General features: G+C 35.2%; 1 protein-coding gene across 2 annotated transcripts in view; it reads left to right on the forward strand.

The window, feature by feature from the left end:
* Window positions 1-4,453: 4,453 nt before the first annotated feature.
* LOC113064912 (transcriptional repressor p66-alpha-like) overlaps window positions 4,454-19,235 on the forward strand; it is a 28,591-nt gene continuing 13,809 nt past the window's right edge. The window contains exon 1 of one of the 2 annotated variants that reach the window (XM_026235921.1): window positions 4,454-4,862. In XM_026235921.1, coding sequence (XP_026091706.1) covers window positions 4,523-4,862 — 340 coding nt within the window. In that variant the 5' untranslated portion in view covers window positions 4,454-4,522. Of the gene's footprint in view, window positions 4,863-6,083; window positions 6,237-19,235 lie in introns of those variants that run through there. The other variant, XM_026235922.1, reaches the window with a different exon arrangement.

Consider the following 19,235-nt stretch of genomic DNA (forward strand, 5'->3'; position numbering starts at 1 on the left):
TGCCCAGAGACAGGGCTCAAAAAGTCTGGCCGAGCAGCTCCGGTAAAACAGTTCTTGGTGGTCTGCCAAGACATTCATTGTCTTTGTCGGGAGAGGTGAGGAGGGAGCTGGCCGTGAAGCCCTGCATCCTCTGGCTGTTGTGTCGCATTACATTCAGGCTTCAAAATGTAAAAAAGATACAAAATTGTTTCGTCAGTACTGATTACAGACACTAAGGCATAAAAACAGGAATTAATATCCTCTAGATGTTCTAGGTGTATTTAATTATTTGAGAAGTTAAAAATGTACTTTGAATTTTGTCATTACATTACCATTTATTTCAGTCACTATATGAATTTAGAAGGCAAAATAATGCATCTAACAACATGTTTACAGTTAAATATTTGAATTGACTGAATGTAAATATTTACACTTATTTCTAATTGTTCTCTGCAATTCAGTAAAAATACTGCATTATATAGTCGTTTTTTAGTTTATGAATCATCATCATCATCATAATAGTTTAATTTGTATTTACGCGTTTTTATTATTATTATAAAATGTGGACTGCTTAAATATTTATTGACACTCATTTTCAATAAAACAAGCCTTCACAAGATGACGAAGACAACAACAAACCAAAAGACTTTGTGGTGGTTTAATAAATAATGTTTATTCCTAGGAACAAACTTATCTGTATATATATATATATATATATATGGTCTTTATCACCACAGACTGCATTAGAAACAAACACTTTTGTTTCTAATGCAGTCTGTGATGATAGAGACCAAAATAATTGAGATAATCAGTTATGGACCATAAATCAGGACGAGTGATAAAATATGAATAAATACAGAAAATAACTAAAGCCTAAATGCCACAAACATATAATAAAAGTCATTATTTAAATCTAAAATGATTGTTTAGAAGATGATCTTGTGTGTGTGTGTGTGTGTGTGTGTGTGTGTATATATGTATATGTATATGTATAGCCTACATATTGTGAACGTTTTGCAATTTTACATTACATTAAAAATAAACACAGAAACATTGCAATAACACAAAAGCTGAGACTCCACGACACATTTTTATCATAGCTAAATTTCGAATTAAAAGAGTTGGGTCTTCATTTTGAATTACCATTATGAGAAATGCCTTTGTTGTTCTCACAAAATAAATAAATAGATAAATAAATAAACCAAACTAATGCACGAACTTGAAAAAAAAAAAAAAAACATTTCATCCCCAGCAGAGAGCATTATTGAAATTTCAGAACTGAGATGCCCTTTGACTCTCCTGCAACAGACTTGAGAGTGAACGAGCCGGCGGTGGAGCGCGCGCGTGCACGCGGGAGGTTACTCTGTGAACTTGGAGAGCAGTTTGTCATGCTAACCAGGCTGGTCTGGAGCTATTGAATTCACACACAAGGAGCAGAACTTTCACAGGACCTCGTCTTTTATGATGCAAAACTAGTCAGACCCCGCACCCCGGGGTTCATATCCATACATGTGTCCGTGTAGACCTTTTCTCGGTGAATTTGGGGGTTAGGAGAGGGGAAGAACAACACATTTCTAATAAACTTGACCTGGATAGTTAATCATTTGTGTGTGATACGTATTGGTAACTCATTTTATTATTTACAAGTGGAATAATGTAGCACCACTGCTGTTTAATGTAGGCTATAAATTAATTTTCCTCAAATAGGAAAGTCAGCATGATATTGAGCGCGATTATTCACGACTACAGCGAGTCATAATTTACATTATATTCACTATTGAGCAGGCCCGATGTCTCAGTTGGACAATTATGAATAATACAAAAAAATTGTATTTCAATTAAAAAATAAGTAGGCTACACTATTTTTATTAAAATTGTATTATACATAAATTAAATGCAATTCTTCCGCTACAACAAATAGTCCCTGACACAATATAACGTTGCTATGCAACAAATAGCTATCTGACGTGGCTAAGTGTTTCACATCATATCTATATTGACCAATCAGACGTCGGACCTACTGAGTTTTATAAAATTATAATGATTTCGTTATGTTTTAAAATGTAATCTGAAAGCTTGCAGTGGAACTTGAAAATATCGAATATTTTTATATTTAAATGACACGACTTTAACATTTTATGTTCAGGGAACATTTTTATTAGCAATTTATAAGTACACCTAATCTTGTTTTTTTTTAAAATTTTATTAGCCTACTACTATTATTATTATTGTTTTATTCCGTTCACCTAACCTGTTTGTTTGTGAATTCTTGTCTGTAATCTTAAAATTGTAGAGGAAGGGTCACTCTATTAGGTTCTTCAATTATGTGTAATTTCTTTTTAAATCATAAAGGGGGAGTCTAAGAGAATGCAGACCACCAAGATTTGAAACAATAGTACTGTGAGCGCATCTGATTGGCTGAGAGGAAACAGACTACGTGCTTCTTCTAGTGGAAGAACCAATCACGGTTCAGTTTGACCCTACACGCTTTGGCCCGTCGCTCACGTACAACACACAGCGCCGCATTTGTGTTAACCAGGAAGGCATAAAGTGTGTTTTTGTCCGTTCTCTCTATTTGTACAGACCTGAAGCTGAGCGTGACTTCTAAACGTCAAGCTTCAAGCCTTCTGTAAACTATTCATGCGTCATTTAAATACATGCAAATGAGATTTAACCCCTCCCTGGTCCCTTGTTCTGTGAAAGCAAGCAGCCTGGAAGTTCAGGACAGATACAGAGGTTTCTCATCTCCAGCTTCCACCCACTGAGCTGATTAATGAACAGACCTCAGGAGAGGGTGATGTGGCACTATCACTCACAACTGAGGGGCACGAATCATTCAAGATAAACTGTAAGATTCAGCACACAATCTTACAATATCTGGAGGTGGCAGAACCTTAAAGAGTGATAATAAGTGTTTTGGGGGGATTTATTATTTATTTATTTTGCTTCAAAGCAAATTTCATCATTATAATTTTTTTTTTTTTTTGAAAAACAAATGTTTTTTATTATTTTATTTTGATTTTATACAAATATTAAATAGTAATCCTATTTTGAAAATGTAAATTGAGATATTTTACGTTGAATTTATATGTATAAATAAATATATATGTTGGCTACTGATGTCGTTTTATTTATTTGTTTTATGTTTGTGTCAAAAGCCTTGAAATCAAACATCATCCCGATTTTATTCAGAATAGCTTACACTGACTCAGATTTTATTTACTTATTTATTTTATTATATAAACACGAATTTGTTTCAATGTAGTGTAGTTAAAGGGCACATATATTGCTCTGTCAAGGTCAAGTTCAGGCCAGAATAAAAAGGGTTCAACAACCTTTTAAATCGCTTTATTATACTGCCACCTAGTGGAAGTGGCTAAACTGACTGAATCATATAATGCGTCCTTTCAGCTGGAGAACTATTATAGTCAGTCGTCTGTAATATGTAGTGTCATCATATTATATCTTTGTCAGGAATGATTATAAAGCTTTAAATAAAGACTTTAATTAGACAAAAACGCCATAAAACAATTTTGAAAGTTCTAAGTTGTGAAAATTACATTATCTTGGACCTTTATATGTGTCAAAGTAACTACTATAAGCCCTCACAGCCTCGATTTCATGGTAAATTCACTATGGCATCTTACCCAATAAAGGTTATTAAGCTACCGAATTGTGATATTATTAGATCTAAGATTTGGTTACAACATTTGCTGGTCGATGGAAGGAAACCTTAACCTTTGCTTCCCCCTAGTGGAGTGAAAATAAGTGTAGAATCACGCCATCTCTTTAAGAAAACTTCTCGAATATATATATTGTACTAAAAGCCTCAATAAAGAACTAATCTCTTATGTGTTACTTATGGAAAACTGCGTTTTTTTATACATTATAGGCTTAATTATGTCATAGAATACAGATATGTTTATATACAGTAGTAACCTGATAGTGTTGAAAATAGTTCAGTAGTGTGTATTACTATTTATAAACTGAATCAGACATGCTTTCTAAAATGTAATTTAAGTATCTTGGAGTACAACTTTTTATATATATTAATTTTGCCTGGAAATATAAGGTAGTACGTAAAAGTATGAGCTTTCATACCTCAAAACAACCAACAGATGTCACCAGATATCCAAACAAGTAACCTGCATAATTATATCTTATAGATTTTGTTTTTATTTTATTTGTTTGGATTTTATTTATTTTTCAATATGGCAATGTAATATAATCGTTTTAACACATGATAAATCATGGGGAAATATATTAATTAAAATGGGGAAAATCATTTAGGATGTTGTCAACAGCTGAAAGACGATATGAAAGTTACTTGTAAAGCTTTTCAAAAGAATTTGTATACGTTTTTAACCTGTAAAACTATAATATAATGTAATAAAATATTATAAAGTTTGTACTACTGAAAATACGCATAAAGTTAGGTTTGGAAAACAATACGACGTCTCTCTATTTCCGTTTGCCGGTGTTCTGCTTCCGGTCTGTCTAAAATCTATTTCGACATACGCACTTAAGGTGTCAAGAGTTTAACATGAGCTCCGGTTCGACGTGTGCTGTTTCGGGCTGCTACAACAACTCAAAAAAACTGAAGAGTTTTCAAGAAAACATCTGTGAAGAGCACCAGAGAACCAGGAGTGAATGTCCGTGCCCCGCGCCGTACGCCTTACACTGTATGCCGTCGAAAGAGGACAGCAAACAGGCTTGGCTCGCGGCTTTGAAATTAAAAAATCCTCCGAAGCGAGTTTACGTGTGTTCGTTTCATTTCGTCGATAAAAAGCCCACAGAGCTGCATCCGGACCCTGAGCTCTACCTGGGTCACAACCGCCCTCATCAAGGCAGACGAAAACAACTTCATGAAGCTGACGGACCCGGTATGTTTAAGGAATTCAATCACTTCTACATGACATACGATATAAAACATTATTTATAAGAGCAACGGGTTTAGTTAATGCCTGCTTTGCGTAAACGACGTTCCAACGTGGTTTCTGTTACTTTTCTCAGCGCTGGTCAAGATGGACCAATCAAAGTCGTTTGCGATTGCGATAATGTTTATATATTAAATATTGAATATAATTTCTTTATATTTGTACAGAAGGTTTAAATTTTCACGTAGGAACTTGAAATTGTAATGTATTTAAAAGATTACACTATTTAGTATACACAAGATCCCAATAAAGAAAAAAATAAATAAGTTTGAGACTTTCTTGAGCCATAGAGCGCCCCCTGATGGAATATAAAAGTCCCGCAGTTTCGGAATCGACAAATAAAACAAGATAATAACTTTTGGAAATGTATCGAATTAAGTTAATTGGCTAATATTATGTTAGACTGTTCTAAAAAAATCTTTCTAAGATTCACAATCACTGTAGATTACTTTAAAACTTTTTCCACATCTGTACTCGAAATTTAGCTGTTTAGTAATGTTGGTATAGATATAAAATGTAAATATATATATAATATAATATAAAATGTGTGTGTGGTAGAGCATTGCGTTTGCAGCGCAAAACGTTTGTGGGTTTGAATCCCAGGGGAACACAAGTGAGGTAAAATGTTAGCCTGAATGCACTGTAAGTCCCTTTGGATAAAAGCATTTTCTAAATATATATATATATATGCATTTTTTCAACTCCTATTTAATCAGGTAAGTCACTTACACTCTAAATTCTTATTTACAATCACAACACTGCGAGAAGAAATGATGGTACAATTAACGTTCAACAGGTATTTTATTATTTAATTATTTAAATAATTGTGAGTAATTAGGCCATTAATCATTATCTTTGCTTTTACAATTTAATAGTAATTAATAATTTTTTGTAGTTTAATATGAAATAAAGTAACATTTTGTCACAATTTTATCCATAAACAAAAATAAGCTTGACATCATTGCCTTTACGTACATTGTACATATGTACATATTGAGGTCTTTAAATGACAGTAGCAACAATAACTGTAGTAACTATTGTATTAAGTCATTGGTCAGATTAAAGCGTTCGGACTAGGAGGATGCTCTTCCTCATGTTGAAGCTGCTCTTGATGTGGGCCAGTGCTCAGTGCGCATGCGCGGCTCGGTGACTCGGGTCCATGTGTAGGCTGCGAGGATCTTTATTTGGCGACCGGAGCGGCAGAGTGAAAGAGAGAGAGGGGATCCCCGGGATAGTTTTACACCAAAAATACTAGGGCAAATAACAACAACTAGACGCGTGGAGGGCCCTCGGAAGACCAATAAGCGTTTCATCTTCTCAGTAAGTTCCCACAAAGAGAGGTTGAGTGATAACTGGAGGTTTTCAGAGTATTTTGACTTCACATTAGCTTCGCTAGCAACTGGACTGTTGAGTTAACGTACACACAGGATTTACAAACTTCAACCATCCGTTTCATCTAATACATCTGACTGCATCCATCTCACTGTATCGAAACCGATGCAGTACGAGGTTATAATCAACTTTAAAGGAGAAACTTGTCAGTTGTTTTCAGTTTGGGGTAAATAAACTAGTGATTTAGCTCTCCTGCTAATTGGAGTTGATAAGTTAGTCAGCATTAGCTGATGTTAGCCGGGTTAGCTAACTAGTTTTGCTTCCTCAGCACTAAACTCACCGGGCTTTATTTATTTATGAGTTGGTTTGCTGCCACCGAGCTTTATTGAGCTCACACGAGAAGTTAGGAAATGGTGGATTTTATCTTTAGATCATCTGACATATATTGTGTTTTATGATCATTGTGTTGTATTGGGCTAATGCAGAGAAATGTTAACAGTTTTAGGGATTTGGGTAGTTAAATTGACCCATTTCGTCTTGTATTCTCCTAAATACGAACTGCCCTAAGATGCAAAAAAGTTTTTCCCCATTAAGATTATAAGTTATGAAAAGTGTAACTGGTGGGAAACTACAGTCTTAAAATTGCTCAGTTGGTCAGTAAGACCCTAGAAAGTTAATAATAATAATGCAAAAAAACATTATTATTATTATTATTTTTTTTTTTTACTTTCACTTTCTCATTTCATTTAACAGTAACATTGAAATGTACACCATTATAATGTGAACCAATCAGTTACTTCATCTGGATTTCCCAACTAGTTTCAGTGTATATATATATATATATATATATATATATATATATATATATATATATATATGGTATCTCTATTATGACATTACGTTCTTCCTTTAATGGACCTTTGACATGGACATCATTTTTCCGAGAGGGCAAACTGCGCATGTGATATTTACACCAGTCACTTAAAAGTGTTCATGTGAAACCAAGACTATCTGAACTTTCTCTTGCAGTGACCATTGTTATTGGACATTTCAGTGTGTCTAAAAGGGTTAAATATTAAGAGTGAGTCAGTTTAATGTGGTCATAGGGTCTATCCCGGTAACAGTTAAAAATCTTGTATGGTTCTCTGTGCTATATTTGTGACTAGTAACATATAAATTGTCAGTGCATAGGTTGAGACCAAAGGCAGAGTTCAAAGTTTAGGCTCAATTTCCTGCAGTTGATTTTTCCCTTGTCGTATCTGAATGTGATGTCATAAGTGGCACGAATTACGATACGTACACATTCAAAAGTTTGAAGTCATAAAGTAAAAAGAAAAAGTAATTAAGATTTTTATGTAGCAAGGATGCATTTAATTAATCAAAAGTGACAGTAAAGATCCCCAATTTGTTTGTTTTTAACATTAGTGTGTAATATTGGGCAAATTGTATAAGTATTTTGTGTTGATAATTTGCTTAATTGTTTTTTAATCTGTTCCAGTTAATATATATTGATCTTATATTTGAACCCATTGAATGTCCACAAACTGACCTGAGGTTAATTAAGCATCTGTGTTGCTAATGAAATGCAAGTAGTTTAATTAAATTGTGAGTCTTTGGACCTAGTGTAAAATTGTAACTGACCGTCCACTGTTTGTCAGCTTTGATGATGCATATTACATCACAGTCCTGCTGAAATACGTGAGCCGTTTCTCATGGTGGAGCAGAGGTGTAGTTCAAGGTTGGTCTGCATGGGTGTGGTGGCGGCTTTAGATGTTTCGTCTGAAGAATGGTTTGAGTGGCTATTTGTTAATAAATTGGGTGGGATCAACTTGGTGTCACTTGAAACCACCAAGCATAATCATAGTACGTAAAAAAAAACTCTTTGCAAATTCTTGGATTTTGGTTTTGGAACCAAGAATATTTCAATATGTCATGGCAGTATGTGCCGGGTGTTGCCGAATCCTGGCGTACCACGTTGAGTGTCTGTTCGGCAACCAGCTTAGCCACTTGGCACCCCTTAAAGTGAGTCTTAACAGGCATGTCTCTCCGAAATCTCATGCCACGCCAAGGACCAGCTGTGTTCTCCTTGAGAGATTTGTTGAACAGTAATAGTTTTGTATTTAAAAATGAGGAATGAGGGATGCACGTTATGTTTAGTTTAACACACTAGAGCTGATGTGTTTGAGATGGTGGCCGGTGGTGAACAGGAAGAGTTGGAGAATGACACAAGGCAACTGCAATCTAGCGAGATCTTTATACTTTTCGATCTCAACTTCCTGATAATGTCAGATGAGGAAAGTCACAGGAAGAAAAAGAAGGGCACAGTGCCAGTTTTTTTTTGAAAGACGCTTGTTTTGGCTGAAGACCAAACGTACATGCCATTGTATTAGGGTTTGAGCGTTTCTCTTTCAGCTGACTGTCATTATCAGTAAGGTGTGGTTTTGTGTGGGGGTGTCCTGCCAGATAATTAAACATTTATTGGTCATTGCTTTTACTGGTGTCATAAAACCTAAATACTTATGAAATAGTAACTAGATCTAAATAAAACAGTATCATTGCGTAGAAATGAAAGTTTTGGAATGGGATAATTTGGGTATGTAATATAATATTTTGTTATTGGGTTAATGTTATTAGGCTTTTTTATTTAATACTAGACGATTAATTATTGAGGATAATTTATAATCATAATTGTCCAAAGCTCAATATCAAAGCTTAATTTTGTTGAATATCTAAAAAGATTTATTTGCTAACAATCTTTATTATTTTAACCTTTGTTATTAGTTTTAATATAATTTACATTATTTAGTCATAATTCAAGGCAATGTTTTTTTTTTTTTTTTCTCAGGGTACAATAAACCCTATAATCCCAATTTAATACGAAGAGACAAGATGTCTTGTGGCTTAGTTTAGAGTTCAGGGCAGGACTGCCTGTTTGACTGAGCAGTTTGGTCATCTAGAAATTAAGTTACCTTGAAAAAGTTTGGTGTAAAAATCCATTTTTAAACATTTTTTGCAACACCCTTAATTTTGGAGACTTAAAAGGGATCATTCACCCAAAAATAGTCAACCTTTACTCACCCTCAAGTTGGTCCAAACCAGTGTGCGTTTCATTCTTCTGTTGAAAATGAACGAAGATATTTTAAAGAAAGTTGGTAACCAAACCGTTGACGTAGCCATTGACTTCAACAGTAAGGAGAAGGAAAAAAAACAATTATAATTTTGGATGAACTATCCCTTTAATATTTAATATTTGTACATATTTGTTTTATTTTTTTTGTTTAGAACAAGTTGTTTTTGTTTTTTCAATTGTGTATAAGTTTAAATATGAAGAACTTCTATATATCTAGATTCCTTCTAGTTTTACCATTGACAAGTTAATTAACAGTACCTGTGATGCTCATAAATCCTCTGTGGCTATAAAATAAGGTGGTCGATTTAAGTTCTTGAAGTTTCATCTGCAATCATAATAGGAGGAAAATTAATTTGAGTAATAAACTGGATATTTTATACTTCAGACGTGATTTGTCACCAGTGCATTGAATCGTGTAGGAAGGGGGCTTGTGATGAATCAAGAAGCTAATTCTGTGCTTTTCTAGAGTTTCTCCTGCAGAATTTTCCACTGTGTGTCAAAAGCTGGACTTTGCTGACGCGGCAACTCTGGAACTCTCTGTGTGCCGTAGTGACATGAATACACCGTTAAGGTATTCATCCAGGAGCGAAGACTTATGGGTTCTCACACACCTCGGACACATTGGGGCTTATTTGTTTTTCCTATATGTGCATTTTGCTCCAGTATAGAAGAGATGTCTCTAACAATATTGTGGTCCTAGATGCAGTTCCGGTCTGTCCTTCAATGTAAGTCTGTTTGTCTTATTGTCTTACAAATCACTTGGGAAACTAATAGCACACCTCTTCTCAACAAGCTGCGATACTGTACAATGAATGGCACAAATTAGTAAAATAATATGCATTTGTGAAGTTCAGAATCATGTCTGAGGGAATACGCTTCAGTATTTGATTAAAACGCCGTGCAGAACCAAGCCGTTTCCTCCATCAGTTCTTGTAGATCTGGCTCTCAGCCCGACAGACCAGAGAGATTAACTACAGAATCTGGCTGCCATTCAAAAGAAGTGCTTCAATGTAAGTTAAGTCCTCAGATGATTAGGTTAAGTTTGATAACGGGATTATGAAGGTGAACTATGGATTTGTTCATACGTACTGGATTAGTAACCATCGACTACTATAGACCTAAGATTGTCAGTACATCTTATTGCATAGTTAAATGGTCAGGCATGTGATCTTAACAACTTTTCCAAGAAGGTTTAACTGTGTTTTAACAAGCTAATTAAACCACACAATATAATTAGGCTGATTTGCTTTCGTACTATCCCAACTGGGAATGTTTTTTTAATGTTTGCAGCATGAAATCAAAATGGAAAGTATTTCAATTGTTAGCGCACATTCATATTCTTGCGTTGAATAATTAATCTGTGCAAGTTAATCCACTGTAAAAATGGTTTGTTTTGATGATCTTTAATAAAATCTGAAAATTGACTTCCGCTCTGGAATGGCATCCCCTCTCTGATGATGTCAGTTTGACAGTTTGGGTGGAATATCCTTAGCCACTCCCCTAAAAAATAATAAAATAAAACCCTGTCGTCTATTTAATATTCAATTTCAGTTGGAAACTTCATGTTGACTTTAAAAAAAAAAAAATTCAAAAGGGATTTACTTTTAGCATGCTTATTAAGGGGGCATTTATGTTAGGGATGGGCATTTTCCAAAAATATTGCATTTGAGTATTTGGGCTCCTTTTTATTATTTTTATTATTATTATTATTTAAATATTCTTTTGTACAAATGATGTTTATCAAGAAATAAGTTTTTTTTTTTTTTTTTTTTATCTAGTTTTTGTCACCATTTATGAGCAAAAAAGCAAACAGAAGAATTCAAGCTCAATCAGAGAAAACAGAAAAAAATAAAGCAGACAGTGCCAAATACAGTTCAGAACGTACATACACCTTAGTCGGCCTATGTTTATCCTGTTTCTATATTGTTTCACATGTCAATGTTGAGAAAAACAATAATATCCAAATGCACGGGTGCATGGAACATGGAACAATACATTTATTAATCAGTGTTAATGTTAGTTAAACAAAAAGACAGTCGTTCAGTGTTTGTTCATGTTTTTGTTGCTGTTACGTGACGTAGAGGTGTCTGACTAGGGGGGAGACGTGGGCTGATGACGTCATCGTTTCAGAAAATATACGGATTAGCCGTCCAGACGAAAACGCAAAGATGGCATTTTCAAATTTATCCACTCTGGGACCCGGTTTTTAAAAAAAAGCGGTTTCACCTGATGAAAACGCCGGATCCTTTTGGACGAAAGCCTATCCAATAAAAAATTTGTGCGTATTCACAGAAACGCGTCTCCGTGTGGACGGGGCCTAAGTAAGTATATCCTAACGATGACATTCTGTGATCAAATACAATCAACTTGTTAACATGCTCCACAGAGCCACCCAGTGCATTTAGTTAACTAACTTTTAGTGTGCACTGTTAGAATTATGAGTTCCCTACGGTGCATTTAAATTAAAAACAGAAAACATTTTGCAAACTTTTGAAAATGTGTTTTAAAGTGAACGTTTTTGAAAACAACATTGTTATTGTGTCCGTGTAAACTGCGAAATGCTAATTTTTTCAAAAAGATGTCATGGGTGTGCATATTATGTTGTGACGGTCGTAAACTTTCTACTGCCACCGGTGGTAGTACACGTGATGTCATTCACTCTATAACATGCATAATACGAAATGTAATAAGTATTACGATAGTTGCAAATTATTTTATTTAGACTAGAAGTCTATGGTAATTCACAGCATTTCTTTTAGATTGGCAGGTTTGAGCGCAGTTATTTCAAAGAGAGCGCATGCAGCTGGATTTGTCGTGTTGTGCCGCATCCAGTGTAGCATCACTGATTATGAGTTTTATAGTATTTTGTCGCACCGCTCGTGTCCGCTAGATAGGGCTGCACGATGTGTCGTTTAAGGATCGATATCGCGATGTACGAATCCACGATAGTCACATTGCAGGATGTACGATGTAGGCGGTCATAGTTGATCCGTTTATTCATTAACCGTATGGGCCAGCTGCTCCCCGGCCCTTGATGAATGTGATTCGTGGATTAATTGCACAGCTTAACCATCATAAAGTGAAAGTTTATAATTTGCATGTGTTTTTAATTCCTGTCAGTTTAACAGGGCGCATATAAGAACGAGCACGAGAGAGCCCCGGCCACGCGCGTGCGCGCGCACGCTCACCTTCACCGTCTTCAAAATACACAAGCACTGTCTTGCTCATTCACCCTCGTGCATATTAATCAAGATCAATTGACATAATGGTGTTGAAAAAAAAAATATTGAGTGAAGAAATGTTTTCTGTGTTGTCAAATGTTGTGCGATATCCTAAACTGCAGAGATAATTACACAACGCGTGCTGTACACATCTGATTCGCGAACTAATATTTCCTTTGAACCGATTAAATTTAATGAATGGTTTAAACAACTGACCTGTCCCAACACTGAACTGACGAGACGTCTGAATTGGTGTATAAAAAAAATCTGTAGCACTTTACAATAATGTTCTATTTATAAAACTATTTAACTACATTATTTAACATTTACTATTACTAAACTGCACTTCTACAACATTGTTAATTTCAACATTTAGGCTATAGCCTTCATTGTTGAAATCAAAAGTTGGACAGTATTTGTTAACATAGTTAATGCACTGTGAAGTAACATTACCAAACAATGAACAGCTGTGTTTTTATAAACTTAACATAAACAAAGATTAATAAATATAGTAACAAAAGTATTGTTCGTGATAAGTTCATGTTAGTTAATATGTTAACAATTCAAACCATATCCTAAAGTTACAAACAAATAATTTACTCTAAGTTAATACTCTGATGTTTAAATCATTTAAAATGAGAATGTAAGTTTGCTCACCCCATTTTTGTTTGTAAGAAATTTTTTTATTAGATTTCTACATTTTTACATGACACACCATGTTGTGCCAGTATGTTCAAAAACCATCAGTTTGAATAGCCATCGCAGTCATGCTTCAAAAGACGAAACTTTTTTTTTTTTACGTAATGGTTTTAGCATGCTAATTCAAACATACTGTTTGCTAAAAATATTGAAGCAAAAAAAAAAAAAATGCAAGTTGACCTCACTAATCAACAAGTCGTATGTGGTGACCTTCCTTACTAATTACTGTAAATTAAACAATTTGGTGCTGCCCCAGTTCTGGTTATTCTTATCTACCTATTTGACTATATTAACTGATCTGAAGGCCAGTGTAGTATAAGTGTGTGCGTCAGTGTACATTTGCACTCTAGTCTGTTTGAGATCACAGTGGGGGATGGGTAGATGCGTGTGCATGCGTGTGTGTTTGTTTGTGTGTGTGGAGAGGGGATGGCTGCTCGCGACTGTTTTTACAGCACAAGTTATTCTTTGTGCCCACATGAAAAGCAATCTGCTGTACTGTGTCGTATTGTTGCTTGGGGCCACACCAGGTGGATCTTCTGGCAGATACAGGGTTAACGACGTCCATTTTGTTAGGTAACACCCTTGTGGCCTGATCTGTCTGTGGTGTTAAAATGGCAGTGCCTTAACCCTTGAAATGCAGGGCTGGAGCCGGAAGGGGCACCTTTGACTCAACCCTCTTGGCAGCCACTTCGTCATTGTTGGATGACAAGACGTGCTAGTTGTGAGAGATCCAGAGGAGCATCCGTAGCACGTTAGAATCTGCAAACTTACCTGGAACATTGTTTTTCAGTGCTAATCATCTGATTGTTTTCAGAAATGTGTTGGGTGACGCAATCAGGAAGTCCTTCTTAACTGGACAAGTTCAGTCAAAGCAACTCTACTGTCCTTCACAGGAAACACTTAGACAGTAATCCAGTGCAGTTTGACCGCTGTCTTGATTCTTACTTCTGTCACTTGTGCAAAATAATAATAGTTTTTTGCTAACTTGAACTATTGATGTTACTTACACTTGGAGTTATGGGTTTTTCAAAACCTTTACCACAAAGTGTTAAACTTTTTGAATTATAACTCATCCAACAGAAAGTCATAAATATGTGGGTTCTTTTTTACTTGGGCCTGTAAGTAACCACTTTGCAGTATGTTGCGGCCACTCTAGAATTGGAGATTTTAGCCCCGTTCAGACAGTCAGCCCAAATCCGATTTTTATGTAAATCCGATCATATTCAGGTAGTCTAAATGGCAACGAACAACATGAAATCCAATTTTTGCAAATCTCATTCGAGCTACATTCATATGTGGTTTGGAATCCTATTCAAATCGCATTCCTGGAAATCCATGTAAGTCTGACTGGTCAGATCGGATTTAGCATAGCAATTTCATGCCCTTCGCATAAACACGTCAGACGTTTTTGCAGAAAACATGGCAGAAACAAGCTTGTTGTGAAGTGCAAGTGGAATATTACAATATAGTTCTAGTATACGCACCTTTAAGTTTTGAAAGTAGCAGAGATGGCAGCACAGAATAGAGTTGCACATTCCAGCTTCCTGCATTTCTGCAGCTGCCTCACAAGACGAAAAATATAATAATACAGCGCAGCTGCGACATCTACATGTTGTCAATGTCATAAGACAACATCTATATTGCAGTCTGTGTTGTTTTTAGCGTAGGCATAACGCAGTGGCATTACTATAGAAACCAATGCACATTTCGTAAAAATGAAAGCGCGCTTATTGGACACACAAATTGCATATGAGCAGTTGCAATACACTGTCTGGACAGTCTTTTATTTAAATCAGATTCCATTCAGATATGCACTAAATCGGATTTTGGCTGACAGTCTGAACGAGACAAGGAAACGCACCAGTTACAGATAATGTTAAAAGAGTAGGTCACTTCCATTTACTCGCCCTCCACTTGTTCCAATCCTGTATGAGTTAGTTTTTTCTTTTGAAAAATGTTGGCGTCTGAACAGTTGATGGGCAACATTGACTTCCATTTTTTGGTGCCCTTCAACTGTTTGGATACTAAAAATTTTCATCATCTCTTTTTTTTTTTGTGTTCAACAGAAGAAACTCATAGAGCTTTGGAACAATGGAGGGCGAGTAAATGACAGAATTTTTTTTCCGGAAGCGAACTATTCCTTTAAGGGTTGACGACAAATAGATTTGATTGTTTTAAAAAAATATATTTTTTAAAAGCGATAAAACCGACTTATTCATTAAATTCAATATGATATTCAATTGAAAGTAATTTTAATAAGGATTCATTGATGCTTTAAAGCATTCAGTAATGTTTTTTCTTGCTCAGTTGTTCAGCAACTTGCTTTGGCAACATTTTCACTGGCCCCCAAACACTAAAACAAAATTTAAATAAAATAAAAAATTGTTTGTGTAATTTTTTTTACATTTATTATTTTAACACAATTTTATATTTAATATTTGTTATTATATTATATACATTTATATTTACATTTTTCAAGAAAAAAACAATCCTATTTTAAATTTGGAATTTTTATTTATGGTTCATTTTCACATTATATGTTCCAATTTCCAATAATAGTTAAAAAGTATGGCTTGGAAACTTCAAGCCATAAATATATAAACCATTTTTCTGGAAATTTATGGCATACATTGGCAAAACGTTATTGTTTGGTTAAAAATTAATTCTTATTGATGCTAAAATTCATTCTTGCCATTTCAACTAAATCTCATTTGTCGATCTGCTAGATAATTTTGCCTACCGAACAAGTAAAAAAAAAAAAAAGGCTACAAGCAGAACTTGAAAATTAAATGTTCAAGTTTGCAATCGGTCAAGTGAGCATTCTGTCTGTCCCGGGCCAGCAGGTCACTCTTATTGTTGAGCAGCTGAACGTACCAATCCAGTTTGGGTTGTATTGCCACCATGCTGTGTTGTTGTATAGTTGTAGCAATGCCTCCTATTGTCTTGCTCGGCCTGCGCCCTAAGGGCAGTATTACATCAGACTCTTCTTCTTCAGCAATCCCCGTGAGGATAGTCACCGTACTCCCAGCTCGCCACAGCATGGCATGAGCAGACATGTTTTTCACACAGCTGAGACAATCCAATACACCACCACTCTGCTTTTAGCGTTTAACGCATGTAGACATCACTGAGATTTGACTGTTTGAATTGTTAGTAAACAATGTGGTGTAAGTGACATCACAATCTCAATCGGATTAGCACAACCCAAACACTGATCTTTAAATAATGCCTTGGAATAAGTTTGTTGTTATTTAAATATTAATAATCTTGTTTTGCGTCACACTGGACCATTAATAAACTTCAGAACTGATATGAAACTGCGCAAATGAGTTGGTTAGAAACCTTTTGATTCTTTTAAAAAGAGTTTGTTTCATGATATCAAACCCTCGTTGTTTAGGCATGAGTGGTGCACAGAATCTGATCCCATATGCTTCCCATGACGCTTTGCAAGCCACGTGTCTGCAGCTTTAGCGACAAGCATCCATTTCCTATCCAGAACGAGTGGCTTGTGTGTGACTAAACTGGTTACTCTGTGTGAACATGGCAGTCCTATTCTCAGTATGGCATAGCAACATTTCTTAGTTGGAGGTGATTTGTAAAACAAAGTATACTTTTAAAAGACTCTTTACGGTCACATGTTTGTAACATTGTTCATTGGCATTTATATACAGCAAAGACTCCTTCAAGCTAATAATTTTCTGTCTGTTGGACATGTGATTGTGTAATGGCTGACTGCATTTCTAACTGTCAGTATACACTGTCAGGTTTGGTGACCTACTTTCAAAGACCTGGCCAGTCAGTGTTAATTTACATTGAAAATTATATTTTTGAACCCACCAAAAAAAAATTAAAAAAAATAAACGTTACAACGGTTAAGCCAACTATTTGGATAACAGATGACAGGGATTTGATTCAAAAGCTAAGCCATTGACCTCCATAGTGTTTTTTTCCCCCTATTTGGGTGAACTATTTGATTCAGTGTTTGATTTGGTTCTTCGTACCAAAAGCAGTTACTTCAAAAATCGAATTCAGTATATTGGTAATGACTAGGTATTTCTAGGTAATTTTAATCACTGTTCTTTATCACACACACACACAGAAACATTCAGGAGCACATAAACGTCTTGTCAATGTGCTATTAATAAAATAGCTTGATGCTGAATCTGTAAATTCAATTTCTCAGCAACGAGAAGCTAGAATCGCTTTTTTGTCCCCCTCAATGTCTATGCTGGTTACGGGCCTGAACAGCAATCTTCAGTGTCCCATTTTCCTTCAGAAATCATTATATTATGCTGATTTGGTGCTCATGAAACATTTCTTATTGTCATCAATGTTAAAAGCCGTTGTTCCGCTTAATATCTTTATGAAAACCATAATACCTTTTATCAGGAATGTGTAGATCAGAACATTAAAAAGAAACGCATTTATTTGAAACCGAAATAAATTGCAACATTTAATCTGTAACATCACTGGATTAATTTAATAATAAACGGTGATAACAATACATCAGAAAATAAGGGCGACCGTTTTCATACAATGCAAACGTTTTATTTCGGTTGGAGCTGTGTGATAAGCTATTTCAGTCATTTTGAGTAAGTTTCACTCAAGAACACCATGGTGTTGTGAGAAAAAAATTCATTTACTAGTGTGGTAGACGTTTTAATACAGGTTTACCCTTTTAATTATCAGATTATTTCATAACTATTCATAAATTGCCAATACAAACAAATGACTGTGGAAATAGTTGTATTTAAAGTTGATACATTAACGGAGTAGTTCACTTCCAGAATGAAAATTTTCATTTACTAACCCTCCACTTGTTCCAAACCTTTTTTTTTTTTTTTCAAAAACTTTTTTTTTGTCTTTTGAACAGAAAAGAAGATATTTTGAAAGTATTCTATTTATTACATTTCACAAATAGTAAAAAAAAATAATAACAAACACATTATGAATAGTATTTTCATGTAAAATGTATTCCAAATTTTTTTTTTTTACAACTTTGGAAAGCTTTGATTTTATGCTACTCTAGAAACTGTGTCTTAGGGAAAGCCTTGGAAAATCATAATTTCCATTATTTATATATATATATATATATATATATATATATATATATATATATATATATATATATATATATATATATATATATATATATTTTTTTTTTTTTTTGTTTTGTTTTTTTTTAATGACATGTTCGTTTCCACTCTAAAGTGTTTCATTGCCTATACGTTTTGAGTGCAGTCACTAAAAATCCTTATCTGACAATCACAAACAAAAGGGAAAGTAGATCAGACCGTGAATCACATTGATCAAAAGACACTGAAACTTTCTTTTCAGAATCGAGGTTCGCAAATCCTACAATTTGCATAAGCTTGTTTGGATCAGCACGATCTCATTGGCTTCTATTATCTAGTCATTTGGTTTATTGACTACCTTTTATTGCCAAGACCAGTGTGGCGATTATTATTTTGCGAGCAACAAAGAGGCGGACACTTCCTCCTCATCTCTGAAAGACTTGTGTTTTGGAATGCGTGCGGCCCTTCCCCCCACTGGCAAAACTCCTGCGTCTGTGTGGCCGCATTCGCTGCCAGTCAGTCTCTCGAGGGGTTAAAAACCTGCTTCAGTCTCTCGGCTGCGTCCACCAACCGGTTCAAACTGGTTTTCTGGGGGAAATGCTTTATGTGTCCCATGGAATCTTGGGAAGGGTCATGTGGAGCCCCAGTGATGTCATGGCAGATGAGAGCAGGCCTGGGTGTTGAGTCAGTTGTCTTGTTATCAGATGCCTGTTATCATATGTAAGACAGGTAGGTCGGCACGTCTCGTATGTGCCTTGATGTGTCCAAATGATGGATTTGCTTCCTGTAAGTGGCTCTTGGGGTTTGCTTGCATGTTTTAAATTTCACGCCTGGCACAATTCGGGCTTGTTGATTGTCTTTC

This window comes from Carassius auratus, chromosome 47, assembly GCF_003368295.1.
Source record: "Carassius auratus strain Wakin chromosome 47, ASM336829v1, whole genome shotgun sequence".
NCBI lineage: Eukaryota > Metazoa > Chordata > Actinopteri > Cypriniformes > Cyprinidae > Carassius > Carassius auratus.